The sequence below is a fragment of the Rhizophagus irregularis genome, chromosome 7, assembly GCF_026210795.1.
Source record: "Rhizophagus irregularis chromosome 7, complete sequence".
In the NCBI taxonomy this organism is placed as follows: Eukaryota; Fungi; Glomeromycota; class Glomeromycetes; order Glomerales; family Glomeraceae; genus Rhizophagus; species Rhizophagus irregularis.
This window is the reverse complement of record NC_089435.1, coordinates 630,818-644,743: the sequence shown is the minus strand read 5'-3', so window position 1 is coordinate 644,743 and position 13,926 is coordinate 630,818. Positions and strand designations below refer to the sequence as shown.

General features: G+C 26.9%; 3 protein-coding genes across 3 annotated transcripts; 1 reads left to right on the top strand and 2 right to left on the bottom strand.

Moving 5' to 3' along the window:
* Positions 1-919: 919 nt before the first annotated feature.
* On the bottom strand, positions 920-1,384 carry OCT59_026968 (uncharacterized protein; the record flags this gene model as incomplete). Its single annotated transcript, XM_025326110.1, has 2 exons — positions 920-1,240; positions 1,337-1,384. 2 exons carry the CDS (start codon positions 1,382-1,384, stop codon positions 920-922), a joined length of 369 nt encoding a protein of 122 aa, XP_025177813.1.
* A 3,626-nt stretch (positions 1,385-5,010) lies between these two features.
* On the top strand, positions 5,011-5,220 carry OCT59_026967 (uncharacterized protein; the record flags this gene model as incomplete). The annotated part of the gene is made up of 1 exon (XM_025317701.2): positions 5,011-5,220. The coding sequence occupies one exon, from the start codon at positions 5,011-5,013 to the stop codon at positions 5,218-5,220; it is 210 nt and encodes a 69-aa protein (XP_025177814.2).
* Positions 5,221-9,518: 4,298 nt separating this feature from the next.
* On the bottom strand, positions 9,519-12,307 carry OCT59_026966 (uncharacterized protein; the record flags this gene model as incomplete). The annotated part of the gene is made up of 7 exons (XM_066136619.1): positions 9,519-9,538; positions 9,611-9,681; positions 9,753-9,795; positions 10,189-10,500; positions 10,609-10,841; positions 10,913-11,136; positions 11,210-12,307. The coding sequence occupies 7 exons, from the start codon at positions 12,305-12,307 to the stop codon at positions 9,519-9,521; spliced, it is 2,001 nt and encodes a 666-aa protein (XP_065993089.1).
* Between the last annotated feature and the right edge of the window lie 1,619 nt (positions 12,308-13,926).

The following is a 13,926-nucleotide window of genomic DNA, read 5'->3' as shown; positions in this document are numbered from 1 at the left end:
TGCAGGCGCAGTAAATTATAAATTAAAAAGGTGTAATCCTAGAATAATTTAAATGAAATTGACGAAGAGATATTTCACTCAATCGATTATTTCTAGAAAACTGATATGAGAAATTAATTGATTATTTCCAGATTCCAGAATGGATTATTTCCAGAATAATTATTATAAAGTGTTAATAACTAATTACAATATTTAATTAGCGATGTACTGTATTCGCATTTCAGATTGCTAACATCTCGCTCTAATAGATTATAACGTCATACTGTGAATAATACTCTGATTTCTACGTATTGTGCAGATAGAATTATTCGTTCTCATTTTCAAATAAGCTTATTAATATTTTTGTCTTAAGCTTAAATAATAGCTTGTTAAAAATTGGTGAAATATAATGAAGATAAATAATAAAGGCTAAATTGTATAACTTAGGAAACGGGAGTCAATTTTATTGGCTGACGATCACGTGGGTGGACCGTGACCACAAATTTTTTGATCTCTCTTCGCTCAGGACAATAAAATATAATTGGTTAGGTAAAAATTATATCAGATAATGATAAAGATATTGAACAACAAAGGTCCGATAGCTCTGCATTTTTTATTAAAATAGAATTTTGATCAGTAGATTTTAAAATTACCCTACATGAATTAAAAAATTAAAACCGATATTCTTGCATATTGAAAATAATTTTATAGCTATATTGGCGAAAATTTTATTTATAATAAGATTTAAATATACAAAAAATACTATGCTAGCGTAATTATATATAAAGTTAAATTTGCCTAATTATAAAAATATAATAATTCGTTCTCTATAAAATTAATTCCCAATTCCCGGAATGCATGTTAATAATTGATATCAAGTTATAATATTTCAATATGATAATATTAGCAAATTTATATTATATATATTAAAAAATAAAAATTATTCCTCCTTTATTTCCAGATCCATAATTTGTTGTCTTAATTTCATTATAATACTTTCCACTTGCTCAATTTCATCTCTTAAACCTATATTTGAATCTTGTAATTCTTTTATCTCTTTCTTTTTTTTTTGTCTTAATCTTGCGGCAGCCTTTCTGTTAAGCATTCTTTTCCTTTCGTTTCTTTCGTTTTGTAATATTTTTTTATCGATATTATTAGAAAATTTTGATGAACGTGAAGAAGAGGAAGAAATCTTGCAAAGTGATTGATTTTGTTGAATATCTTCGGAAGAAGAGTCTTTGGTAGAAACTACTAATGTTTTCTATGTAAAAAAAAATCAAAATTTATAAGTAATAATTCACATGTATAATAAAAACTTTTAAATATATAATAATATTATTATTTGTTAAAAATTTACCAAGAGTGGATTATCTTCTGATATTTCATAACTTTCTTTCTTTTCCATGTTTTCACGAATTTTTTGTTTTTTTTTTAAAAAAAAAGAGAGAGAAAGAATTTTTCGTAAAAGTAATGGAATGATTTATGATTTTTTTTCGCATGAGTAATTAATCATTAATCACGTGAGATTATCAAAATTTTACGTCACTAGTCAAATGATGAAAACTTCGAACTCGCGAAAAAAAAATCGAAATAATACTTGGCTATAATACGGTATTGAAATTATAATTTGAAATGTCAACAAATGATTGTTTTTCTGTAATAAAACAAATTAATAAAGAATAAAGTTGATTTATATAATAATCCTAATCGATGAAGTACTGTATGTTTTCTAAATTATCATTACGCCTTGGGATTGTATTAATAAGTAAAACTTTAAAATACCCAAACTCATAAACCGAGGTCCTTTTCTGCAGTATTTTATTTGTTATATAGACTATACCTACCTTTAAGTTGCAACGAAAAATAATCAAATATTAAAACTGATTATTAAAAATTTTTTATAAGTCTATTTAAATAATTTATTGAGTCATTTTATCATCATGATTAATCCAATGATTCATACAGAGTTAATTATGAATATTCACCTACTTCATTATTACTCACAAACGACAAACATAGAAGATAAAATTTAATAGATTTATTTATTTACCTCATTTTTTTTTTAATTGAAAAAATGACAATTAACTATAATATAAATGGAATATTTTTTGTGGCCACAGATTTTAATTAAAACGGGATAATGATATTCATTTTTTTATTAATTTTTGGTTTAAAAAAATTTTATTATTTAGTCCAAGATTTCCAAAAAAAAAATAGTGATTTTGAATGAATGAAGTTTTCGACTGAACAAAAAAAGATTCTTGCTTCTTTACCCTCCGTTCAGTTGACGACTTAAAAATGTGAGTCGTCTTGAGTCGATCTCATCGCAAAAATATTTGAAAGTGTTATAAATTTTAGTTTAATTCTTAACGATAATAATTTAAAAAAAGATTTACAATTAATAAATTTTTAATTTTTAATTCTATTCCAAGTTTATATCTCTATTTGCAAACTTAGTTAGACAATTATCCTTAAAGTATATTACATATTATTATTCGTTCATTTATTAATCACAGTATTAAACTTAATCACTTTATTAATAGAACTTTTTGATAAACTTGTATAAATTCAATTTAATTGTCCGAAGCGTTAGCGAAGGACTATTTACTGTACTGAAGTACCGAACTAGCAAAATTTGTTTTACCCCCGTTTTTGTCCCTGTCACAATCAACAATTTTATTTCCTTTTTTTGAATGTGTATCACGATTTATGTAACACTAGTACCTATTTGACCCCTGAAATATGCCAAATAAATAAATGACGCGTAGGTCACGTAACATTTGCGAGTTATGCAATGCGAAGGACTTAAACAGTTTCCGTTTTCCTAGTCTTATTTGTTTATCAGATTATAATAATAAATTGTTGCTTTATCCATTAAAGTAACTAATATGATTCTTTATTATGAATAATAAGTGTCCTAAGTCCTAACAAATCTAAACACTCCTATAAAGTGATTTATAAGTCTAATTTCTTACTAATTAACGTACGTATATCAGATATTTTTAATGTAAATAATAATTATTAAACTGTTACAAAGGTCTTTAAATATTATTGAAATATTCGAATGATTTCCTGATATTTTTTCTGTAATGAACTATCAGTCGTTGATAAATAGTATCATAACGATTGCTCAATCACGTCTTGATGAGGCATTGGATTAACATTTTTGCTGGCTCCTTCCTAATGACATAAAGATAGCACAGTATTAAGAATATTACAAATTTGCTAAATTTAAATTGTACTAAACGTACCAACACAATTTCAAGAATGCTAGCTCAATCTTTGTCACGCAAGTCGCTAAGGATGATTATTGAGTACCGACTCATTGAAAGGCGTATTTTGTACCGTGGAATGATGATAATACTACGATAATCTATGAAAAAAAATCAATTTTTAAATAAATAAATAATTAATTAAGTAAAATTTTCCAGAAATATATGCAGTAATGTTGAGTTTATATAAAATTCTATTAAGCATGTTGGAATTACATAACAAAAAATTACTAAAAATATATGTACGAAACGCACTAGATGTTCTCCAAATCTTACAAATTATCTTACCGTCCAAATAAAATTGTAGGCTCCGTAGCGCAATCTATTATTATAATTAATAAATATGAAATCAATACTATTCCAATTGAACGAACTCCACCATCTACACCTCCACAATCATCATCCAACTTATGACTCTTCCCATCATTTTCATTATTTTCTGATATCATCATTAGAAGATGATGTATTGTCTAAATGATCTTATATATTGGAAGGAACATCAGCTGATCCGATAATATCACGAGGTAGTGATTCTAAGAACACAATCTATTAAGAAATCATTAATTTCTTCTTAAGTTACGACTTAACGGCCGCTATTTATTAAAAGATGTTCAGTTTAATTAATTAATTTAATAGCACCAATTTCATTTTGGTACAATTTATAACAGACGAGCTTTAAATTTTTTTGGGGCAAACGTGAGAATCAAAAACAAAGATCTGATTTGATGTTATTTTTAACGTATGAAAATACAGGCGTGTAACGTCTGTAACGACCGACACACCTCTACCGAATATTAATAGCCTTTGTCTACAATTATTTTTGATGTGCGCAGTAAATTTTTTCTTCAACACATTAATTAGGTTATTCAAAGTTATATTTTAGTATAATTTTTTTAAAAAAAAATTGCGACATTCTTGAGTTACATCAAGTTTGAATAGTAAATTTCTGGATGAGGTATAGTATTTATTTTAATAGCAAATTTTATTTTCTTTTGCAAAAAAATTTAATAATTTTTTTATTATCTATATAGTGGAAATATCATTATAATTGTCAAAAAAAGTCATTTCAAAATTTATTCAATTCTTTGAAATTACTCAAGATCCAAATAATTTAAATTATATGATCGTAATGAGTTATGCAAAAAAAGGAAGTTTGAGAAAGCGTTTGTCTGATATAGTTAAATTTAAGTGGCAAGACAGGTTACAATTGTTAAAAAATATTGTATCAGGACTTAAAGTAATTCATGAATCAAATTTAGCTCATGGTGATTTCCATGATGGTAATATTTTAATATCAGATAATTACAATGAGGTATTTATTATTGATTTAGGATTATGTAAACCTATAAGTGATTTACAGGATTCTGATAATGAAATATATGGAGTTTTACCTTATATGGCGCCTGAAATATTAAGAAGTAATCCCTATACTCAAGCAAGTGATATCTATAGTTTTTCAATGATAATGTGGGAATTTACATCAGGTATTCCCCCATTTAATCATGAAGCACATGATCATGATCTGATTTTGAGTATTTGTAATGGAGAACGTCCTAAAATTATGAAAAGTACTCCAAATTGTTATATAGATTTAAATGAAAAATGCTGGGATTCAAACCCTTCTAATAGACCAACCATAATGATGCTTGTAAATACTATATCTGAATGGATTGAATGTATTAATGAATATTATAGATTAAACAGGAATGGAAATTATCAATTTAGAGTACATGCAATTAATAATCAATTAACAAATGATATGTTTGAACTTGTAGTAGCAGACAAAACTTCAGTACAAGAACAAGTAAATACTTCTATTATGCAATCTCATCTACAAGCAAATACTTCTATTATGCAATCTCATTCACAAGTATATTATACAAGTCGCAAACTTACTGAAATCTTAGTTCAAGAATATTCAGTTCAAGAAGAGTCTACTCAGGGTTATGATTGTGCAATTGAAGATTAATATTTTTGTTTATTTGTTGGATTATTTATCAGTTATTACTTATTATATAGAAAATATTTATATTATGTATGTAATTTACAATTTTTGCAATAAAATAAATACTTTTAAATACAAGTATAATAATTAGTATTGAATAGTAATGTTCGTTTATACAATATTTTTATTTCATTATTTCTTATAAATTATAATTATTATGGTACATTTAACATAAGTCTGTTTCGAAGAAACTTATTTTCCAAAGTCATTTCGCTAAAGGGAAGTTTTGGAAGTTTTGCAGAAGAGACATTTCATCAAATGTGCTAAATGGGCATTTCGTTGACTCCTCCTCATCTGAATTATCTATTTTGTTGGAGGACATTTTGCTTAAAATACTAGTTAATTAAAAATAATTTAATACAAAGAAAATAGTAAATGGTCAAAAATAAATTCTCTTTTTTCGCTTGTTTAAAGAAAATTGAGTATGATGATTCCATTATCTTTTTTAAACTTCAAATCAAATAAAATTAATAAAAAAAAATGAGTTAATATAACGTATAAATAATTCATTTTCTTTTAAAAAAAAGGAAATTTAAGAAGTTCTATATCTTTGGCAAATGTCCCTTCACTGAATTGGTTTGGCAAAATAACTTTCAGCAAAATAACCATTTAGAGAAAATATCTATTCAGGAAATTGCTTGTTGGCGAAATGGCGTCTTTGGCGAAATTTCTTCAGAAAAATGGGTTTTAGTGAAATGACTTGGATGCCAACTATAATAGCAACTTTACGCCTAAATATTATCATAAAACTTATTTATCATTTATGCTAGCCTTTCTGAATCAACTTACTAGACTATTACTCCTATCCCTTTCCCAATTGAGATTGATAAATTATTTTATATTGTAGATAGAGAGGTTGATAGATAGTAAATTAGTATAGTGGTTATAGATTTTTTATGCAATTTTAAATTCCTATTTCAAAATTACAAATTCAACTTTTCATTTATCATTGTACATAAATTGAAATAAATAAATTTTCGTAATACATTGTTGCTATTTTACTCACATTACTTAATTACTAAGGGGAATGATGAATGTGTAGAATAGCTTTACTAATTTGAACATGTATCTTAGTCGGCAATTATAGAAATGTAGATTTACAAAAATATGATGATAGCTCTCAATATATCAATGGAGACTTTACCCGCAAAAAATCTATATATTTTATTTATACAGAAAAAAATGCTCGTTAACGAGAAGGTCAGGAAACAGCTTTCTCAGAAAATAATGAGAACTCACTTAAAAAGAATAATGCAAAAGTACGAAGGATTTATAAATTGTTTAATGGCATAAAGTGGAGATAGTAATATGGTAGAGTCATTGATACAACAGACAAGTTTTCCGCATTATCAATTTCGAAGTTAAGTAAGAGTGATATCGAATATGTGTGGTTAGTGTCCTACGATATAAACGGAAAGAATAATTAGCCGCAGTCATAGATCATGAACACTGTTCACAATCATCTAGGTGTGATAATAAAATGTATAAATATCGTCCGCAATATTTTAATGCAATAAATTGTATCTCCAAATGTTGGTATTTCCCTAATTTCATTTTTATCTTTTGAAAATTTATTAAGAAAATTCTATAAAATAAAAAAATAAAAAAAAAATCGCATCTTTTAAAGTGCCTAATCTAACCGATTCTGGCTTAGGTTAAATTGAAATAATATTTTTTTTGTGATACATTAGGAGCAATTTTAATAAACTATTGTATGATGTACAATAAAATTTACTATTTTAAGATAAATATTTGAATTACCATTTGCCTTTTAATATCTTTTTTCAGTTAATTTGCGCTTACGTGACTATTTATAATTGTATTAATAATGTTTCATATTTATTATATTAGTATCATTTTGAAACAATGAATAAATAATATATAAAATAAAAAATATTTTTTTACCTTCAAATATAACGTGAACTTCATTGAGTCCGAATCATAATTTCCAAAAAAAAAAGTATTATGTAATTTTTTTTTTGCGACGTTTCATATTAGCGATAGAATTAAAAAAAAGATAATCTAATATAAATAAAATCATTCGACAAAATAAACAGAGTGTTACAATAAATATTCAATATTAATTATATAAAAAAAATAGTTTTAATTGTTAAAATATCATGTTTAGATATTATTTGTCTGATTTCTTATATAGAAAGTGACCGAAACTTAATTTTTAGTACTAATCATATACTGTATTTCTTTTCATTCATATTTTATATAAAACAAGCGCCAAGAAAATTCAATCAGAAATTGTTTGTATGCACCCCTAAGATCGACGTGCAGTACGTATCAGGAATTTTTTTCCGTTTAAAATCCACATGGAAATCCACATCAAATACTGTGGAAATATGTGGAAATCTAAATAGTTCCAGTATTTTCCGAATACCCTGTGACGAAACACGTGGTATTTTCGGCATAAATCCACTAAATTCGGTGTGGATCCATGTAGGATATTGGGAATGTGTGGAATTCCACGTATTTCTGAGCAAACCCACGTGGAATTACATGGACCGACCCACCTAAAAACTTCCTTATGATATCACCTTTCAAAAAAATTAATCCTTTTTCCTAGCTTTTAACGGAAGTATCTTTAACTGCTCTAAAAGTTTACATCGAATTCAAAAGAAATTTTAATACTAGTTTTGATTCAAGTATGTAAAAACTAATTTTTATCGTCTTTGCAGAAGAAGGATTTAACGAAAAAAGAGTTTTTGTAAAATAAGTCGAAAATGATATTTAAACTTTCTTTTGTCATTCCAAGTAAACTTGCAGTTGTATCACGAATTCACTTCGTGAGTAGAGCTCAGATGCAGTCGAGTATCGCATCTTGAATAAGAAAATAGATCGAGCTGAAGCTTGCTCAAAAAACAAAGGCCGTGAACTTCTTCGAAATAAGAAGTAATCAGGTGTTATTACAAGTTTGGATAAGTTATGTCTACGAGACTCGAGGAATTAAAGAAATACATCCAACCAAAAGTTCACGTAACATTTTGAGCAAGAAGATTAAAAAGAAGTTAAATGATTTCTCTCCGAGTGTCATTAAAAAGAGAATTAGGACCGCAAGAAATTTTTTCTGTTGTTAGTTATGAAAAAAATACGTTTGACCACATTTACCGCCTCATTCATCGGAACATTTACAGATGACGACATTAAATATATTAAAGGTGAAAAAACTGACAAGGTTCGGAATAACAAATTAAATAACATAGTGAACTGGTGGATGCATGACGTGAGTATTGATATTATTGATATTATCGATCCAAATATCAGTATTATTAGTATTATCAGTGTGGTATAACATATTATTGATAATAAAAAATTTGGCGAAATATGATGATATATTAGTATTTACTTTACATGTTAACAATTATATACCGTAAATGGAAAATGTATATACTATATGGGATTCATCTACGAGACTACGATAGGTAAGGGAAAGAAACTAGGCAGTCCATGATAGATACTCTACTAAAACGAAACAATCCCGTAGTGAGGATCTTTCTCAGACACAAAAATTAGAAATCGCCATAGACAATAGTCTCTTTCTAATTGAAAAATGTAAAAAATTACATGATACGTGTAATAAGCTTGTGAACGAAAATGAGCAATTGAGAAGTGAATTAGAATAATCCACTATTTCTTCAAAGAGATTAGGCAAAGAGGTAAAAAAATTACTGACCGATGCACAGCAGATAGAATACCTATATATAATAGTCTGACGTCGGCTGGCCTAGTTAATGTTAATGCTGCCCAAATCATGCGATAATATTGGCATAATGTAGGCCGGCACGACATATGTATATAATCGCAAATATTGGCATTAATTTACTTTAAAATTAGAAATTTTTAAACAAAACACCATGAATTTCTTCATAAAGTTTATTATATAAATCTAGCACGCTTTACAAAATCCTGCGCCTTTATGATTAAGTCTAAATTCTATACACGAGACAACTCTTTCGGAAATTTGTCAATCGGTTCAAGTTATGATTTAATTATCCGGCTAAGTCCTTTTGACCGTTAAGGGTTTTATATCTATTTATCAGTTATGGTTTTAACCTTTCAACTGCGCCTTATGGAGTCTTAATTCTCACTTTGTAAAAATGAGTCATTTCACCAAAGTTAATCGAATAATTTTGCATAATAAAAAAAATATACATAGATAAAATATTAAATATAGAAATATACTATTATATTTATACGAAAAATTTCACCCATTTATTATTGTTTTTTTTTTAGGGTTTCTTGAATAATTGGAACTAATTTTTAATGCGTTTTCCTATTTTAAATTATAAAAATAAGTAAAAATATAAATAAATCTTGGTAACATTTAATTAAATAAAATATTTACCATTATTTTCACAAGAATTAATATTTGATTCTTCAATATTTCGCTTAATTACAAATGAGTCGAGTCTATTGCTAATATAAAATTGTAGATTCCGTTGTTAGATTTAAATTATAAATAACAAATATTTTTAACTTTAAAGTACCTCTCAGCATCTATGTCAAATTTTAATTCTTTTGAAATGTAATCTATGAAAAAAAAAAATTAATTTATTTATCCAAAAGATTACTTTAATTAAAATAATATAAGAAAAAATGTATTTGTAACAGCCTGTTACATATCTTATTTGTAACATCCTTTTTTTATTTTTTTTTAATAATAAATTTAATATGTGTTTCACGAATAAAATTTTTATATGCAAAATTTAATTTGGAAAACTTTTACTTAATGTACTTAAGACAGTTTCATAGACAAAATTTTAAGTTATAAGCAGTTTCTTGAAATTTTTTACACAACTGATCTTTTGTTTTTGTTTACATTACGCCTGATCTTAAATTTTAATTGGATAAAATTGGGGGTTGTTACAAATAAGACGCGTAACAGGCTGTTACAATTAGATTTATCCATAATATAATACATACCATTTGATGAAAATTTGATAGATGAACATTTAGAAAATATAGATGAACATTTAGAAATGTAAGAGTTTAATGATCTACTTGTATAAATAGCCTTTGGATGAGTTTTTTCACTAAACTTAAGACCAAGCTTCTTTGAATCTATTAACGTATTACTTTTTAAATCAGCTTGATCAAATGATCGATTAGTAGAATTGAATAATTGACAAAACAATTTAAAACAAATATCTCTAATGACACTTATAGAAGGTCTTCTTTTGGGATCAGAATCCCAACAACTTTTCATTAAATTAGTATAACATTCTGGTGTATCTTCTGTAATTTCAGGTCGCGCACCATCAATAATTTTGATAATTAGATAAATATCATGTTCAACGTTAGCAAAAGGTTTACAACCTGTTGTAAGTTCCCACATAATCATACCCAGACTATAAATATCAGATTCTTTAGAAAATGCAGACCCTTTAAATATTTCTGGTGCAATATAAGGTATCACCCCATAAATTTCATTATCCGTTGAGGTGTCATTTGCAGGTCGTGATAATCCTAGATCTCCGATTTTACAATTGCGATAATAATCAGCTGTCAAATTTACCAACAAATTTCCACTGTGAAAATCTCGATGTATGAATTCTTTATTATGAATACCCTGAAGTCTAAAATAATAATAATTAATAAATTTGTGTTATAAATTAATTATTTACTAATATAATTAAAATATAGATACCCATTTATAATATTAAATAGTATATCTAATTTTTCTTGCCAACCAATTCTTGTAAAGTTCTTTTGTAGATACTCATGTAAATTTCCTCCTGAAGCATATTCCATAACTAATATATAACTATCCAATCCATTTAATTGAGGATCTTTTGTAAAACCATAAGTTTCAATCACCATAGGATTACCATAATCTTCGTTATCTGCATAACTATCATGATACGACTTCAGCTAAAAATTTCAAGATTAAAATTAAAATTTTTATAAAATAAATACGAATTTTTTTAACATTTAAAGTATTTACCTCTCTCAAAAAATATTCTTCAGCGTATTGAGTATTTTTAAATCTTTTTAAAATGATAGTTTTATTACTATCTAACAAAGTTGCTTGATATACTATACTAAATCCCCCTACTGCTATTTTTTTTATATTCGTAAATTGAGAAAATGGCATATATTTCATGAATTTTCTTGGGAAAATGTAATTGCTTTCAAAGTTATCATGTATTATTTTGTTTGGAACGAAATACTTATCAATATTTTTTATAACGTCAGTAAATTTAGTTATTTCCGATTGATATGATCTTATACTAACAAGAAAATCATCTAAAACATTGTTCCCACAGTTAAAACTAATAATCTTTTTGTTATCTAGTATAATAATTGATACTGTTTTGCATTTTTTACATTGCGATTGATTTGCAATTCCAAAAATAATATTTGTTGTTAAACAATATCTACACCCAATAAAAAATATGTAACAATTCTCACAATACTTTTGACAATTTGATGTAAATATTAGTCGTTCATGACAATAACAAGTACTTCTATCGTCCCACCATGGTAAATAAATGATTGAAATAAGTTTTTCAGTTAAGGTTGATTCTATATAACCGATAGATATTAGATAACAATTTGAACATAATATAAAATTATTAATAAAATCATGTTCTGTTCCTTGATATAATAATTTTCCACATAGTTTACAATATCTTTCACTTTCAATCACGTTTTCATATAAAATTCTCAGATCCGGATAATTAGGATAAGAAAACCAAATTATTTGTTTAAAACATAATATTATCAGGCAATTTCTACAGCATTCTTGAATATTTCGTGGTACCTTTGTTCTACTTATTTCATGTTCATTACATTCTAAGTCCTTTGCGAATAAATATACGTCCAGGTATATATTATTATCGGTTATATTAGTTAAATAACACGATAAACATTTTTTGCAATACTTTTGGTATCTAATAATCGTCTCTGTGTATTCTTCTCCACAATGAATACAATTTTTATCATTCTCATTAAAAGAAACAAAAGAAATTGATACGGGACTAGATTTTAATTTTGGTGTTGGATCAAAAGAATTTTCATCATTTAATTTTACAAGCTCCATTTTATAATATTACAGTATGAACGAGTATGGAAAATTCAACATATTTATATTTTTATATAATGAACTGCTAAATAGAAGGTGAATTCGCCATAGTACTACGGAAAATTCGATTTTTATTTAAAAGTAGTGTTCCAATCCGAGGATATCTTTATCCGATCCGATTAGAATCCGCCATCCGTTTATCCGATCCGATTAGAAATCCGTCATCCGGAATATCCGCATAAGTATCATCCGGATTATCCGGATTATCCGTTAATACCATTAAAATTTGTATAAGATATAATTCCAGCCGGTATTAACTGATCGGCACCGGAATTTCCTTTTTTGGATCCTTGTACAACAAGAATTCCCAAATCAAATTTCCTTTTTTGGAATTGTGTAACGTCACGTGATTTGGCGGATCGAATCATTATAAATCCGTCATTATCCGTCATCCGAGAAATCCGATCCGTTATTATCCGTCATCCGTGTGATCCGATCCGTTAATTTATCCGTTATCCGTATAACCGCCAATATCCGGATATCCGTCAAAAAATCCGGATAGCGGTTAATCGGATTGGAACACTACTTAAAAGTACTTTATTGAAGGACAAAAATGCATTGTGCGTTGATCTGCATGTTTACTCTATTTGTATGTCATCAAAACAGTAAATTTGATTGTTCTCGCCATTTTCAAATTAATCCAAATCATAATAGTCCGCACGGTACATTGGAAGAAGTAACTTACTATTTGTGCAAAACTCAACTAGAGACCAGTTAGAGTCCGCAGATTTCGCCGATGAAGGTTTTACCTTGGTTTACTGAACAGGACATCCTTATATCACCTTGCCGATCATTTGCTGATTATATAGTAATTTGGTGATATTGGACTTTAAGGCTTCGGGCGAAACTTGAAACTTTTATGGGTTATAGTAGTTTAACAGCTTTAAAATTATTAGCCGAAATAACACAGTGAAATTTTAGGTAACACAAAAGTTATGGCCGAAATTATATTTGCAATTATATTGTAATAATTTATATAATAAATATAGGTTTTTAAAATTAATCAATTTATTTCGCCAAAACCAACAGGGGGACATGCTTTACATCACCTTGCCGATCATTTGCCGATCATATAGTAATTTGGTGATATGTGACTTTAAAGCTTCGGTCGAAACCACAGAAGGTTTGACCGGAACTTGAAACTTTTATAGGTTATAGTTTAACAGTTTTAAAACTAATGGCCGAAGTAATCCGAACTAATTTTAGGTAATCCACGAGTTATGGCCAAATTAATATTTGCGTTAAATAAAAATTATTTTGGTTTTATACATAGAAAAATCACTAAAATAAATTCCATATTAATTTATTATTGATAAAATCTATGGGTTTCCATCTTTCAAATAAGCTATTTTACGTATAATTTGGTGAGATCGTCATGGTGTTATGGCCGATTTTTTAATTCCGTTTTTTTTTTGCAACACACTGTACTAATTTTTCACACTCCTCAAACGTTTCACTTTATAACTTTTATTATTAACATAAAATATATTATTTAAGATAATAAATATTTTATAAAAAGTCTTTATATTAGAAACCAAGATTATATATATTTATTTTCTATTTTTATTTGTTAAATT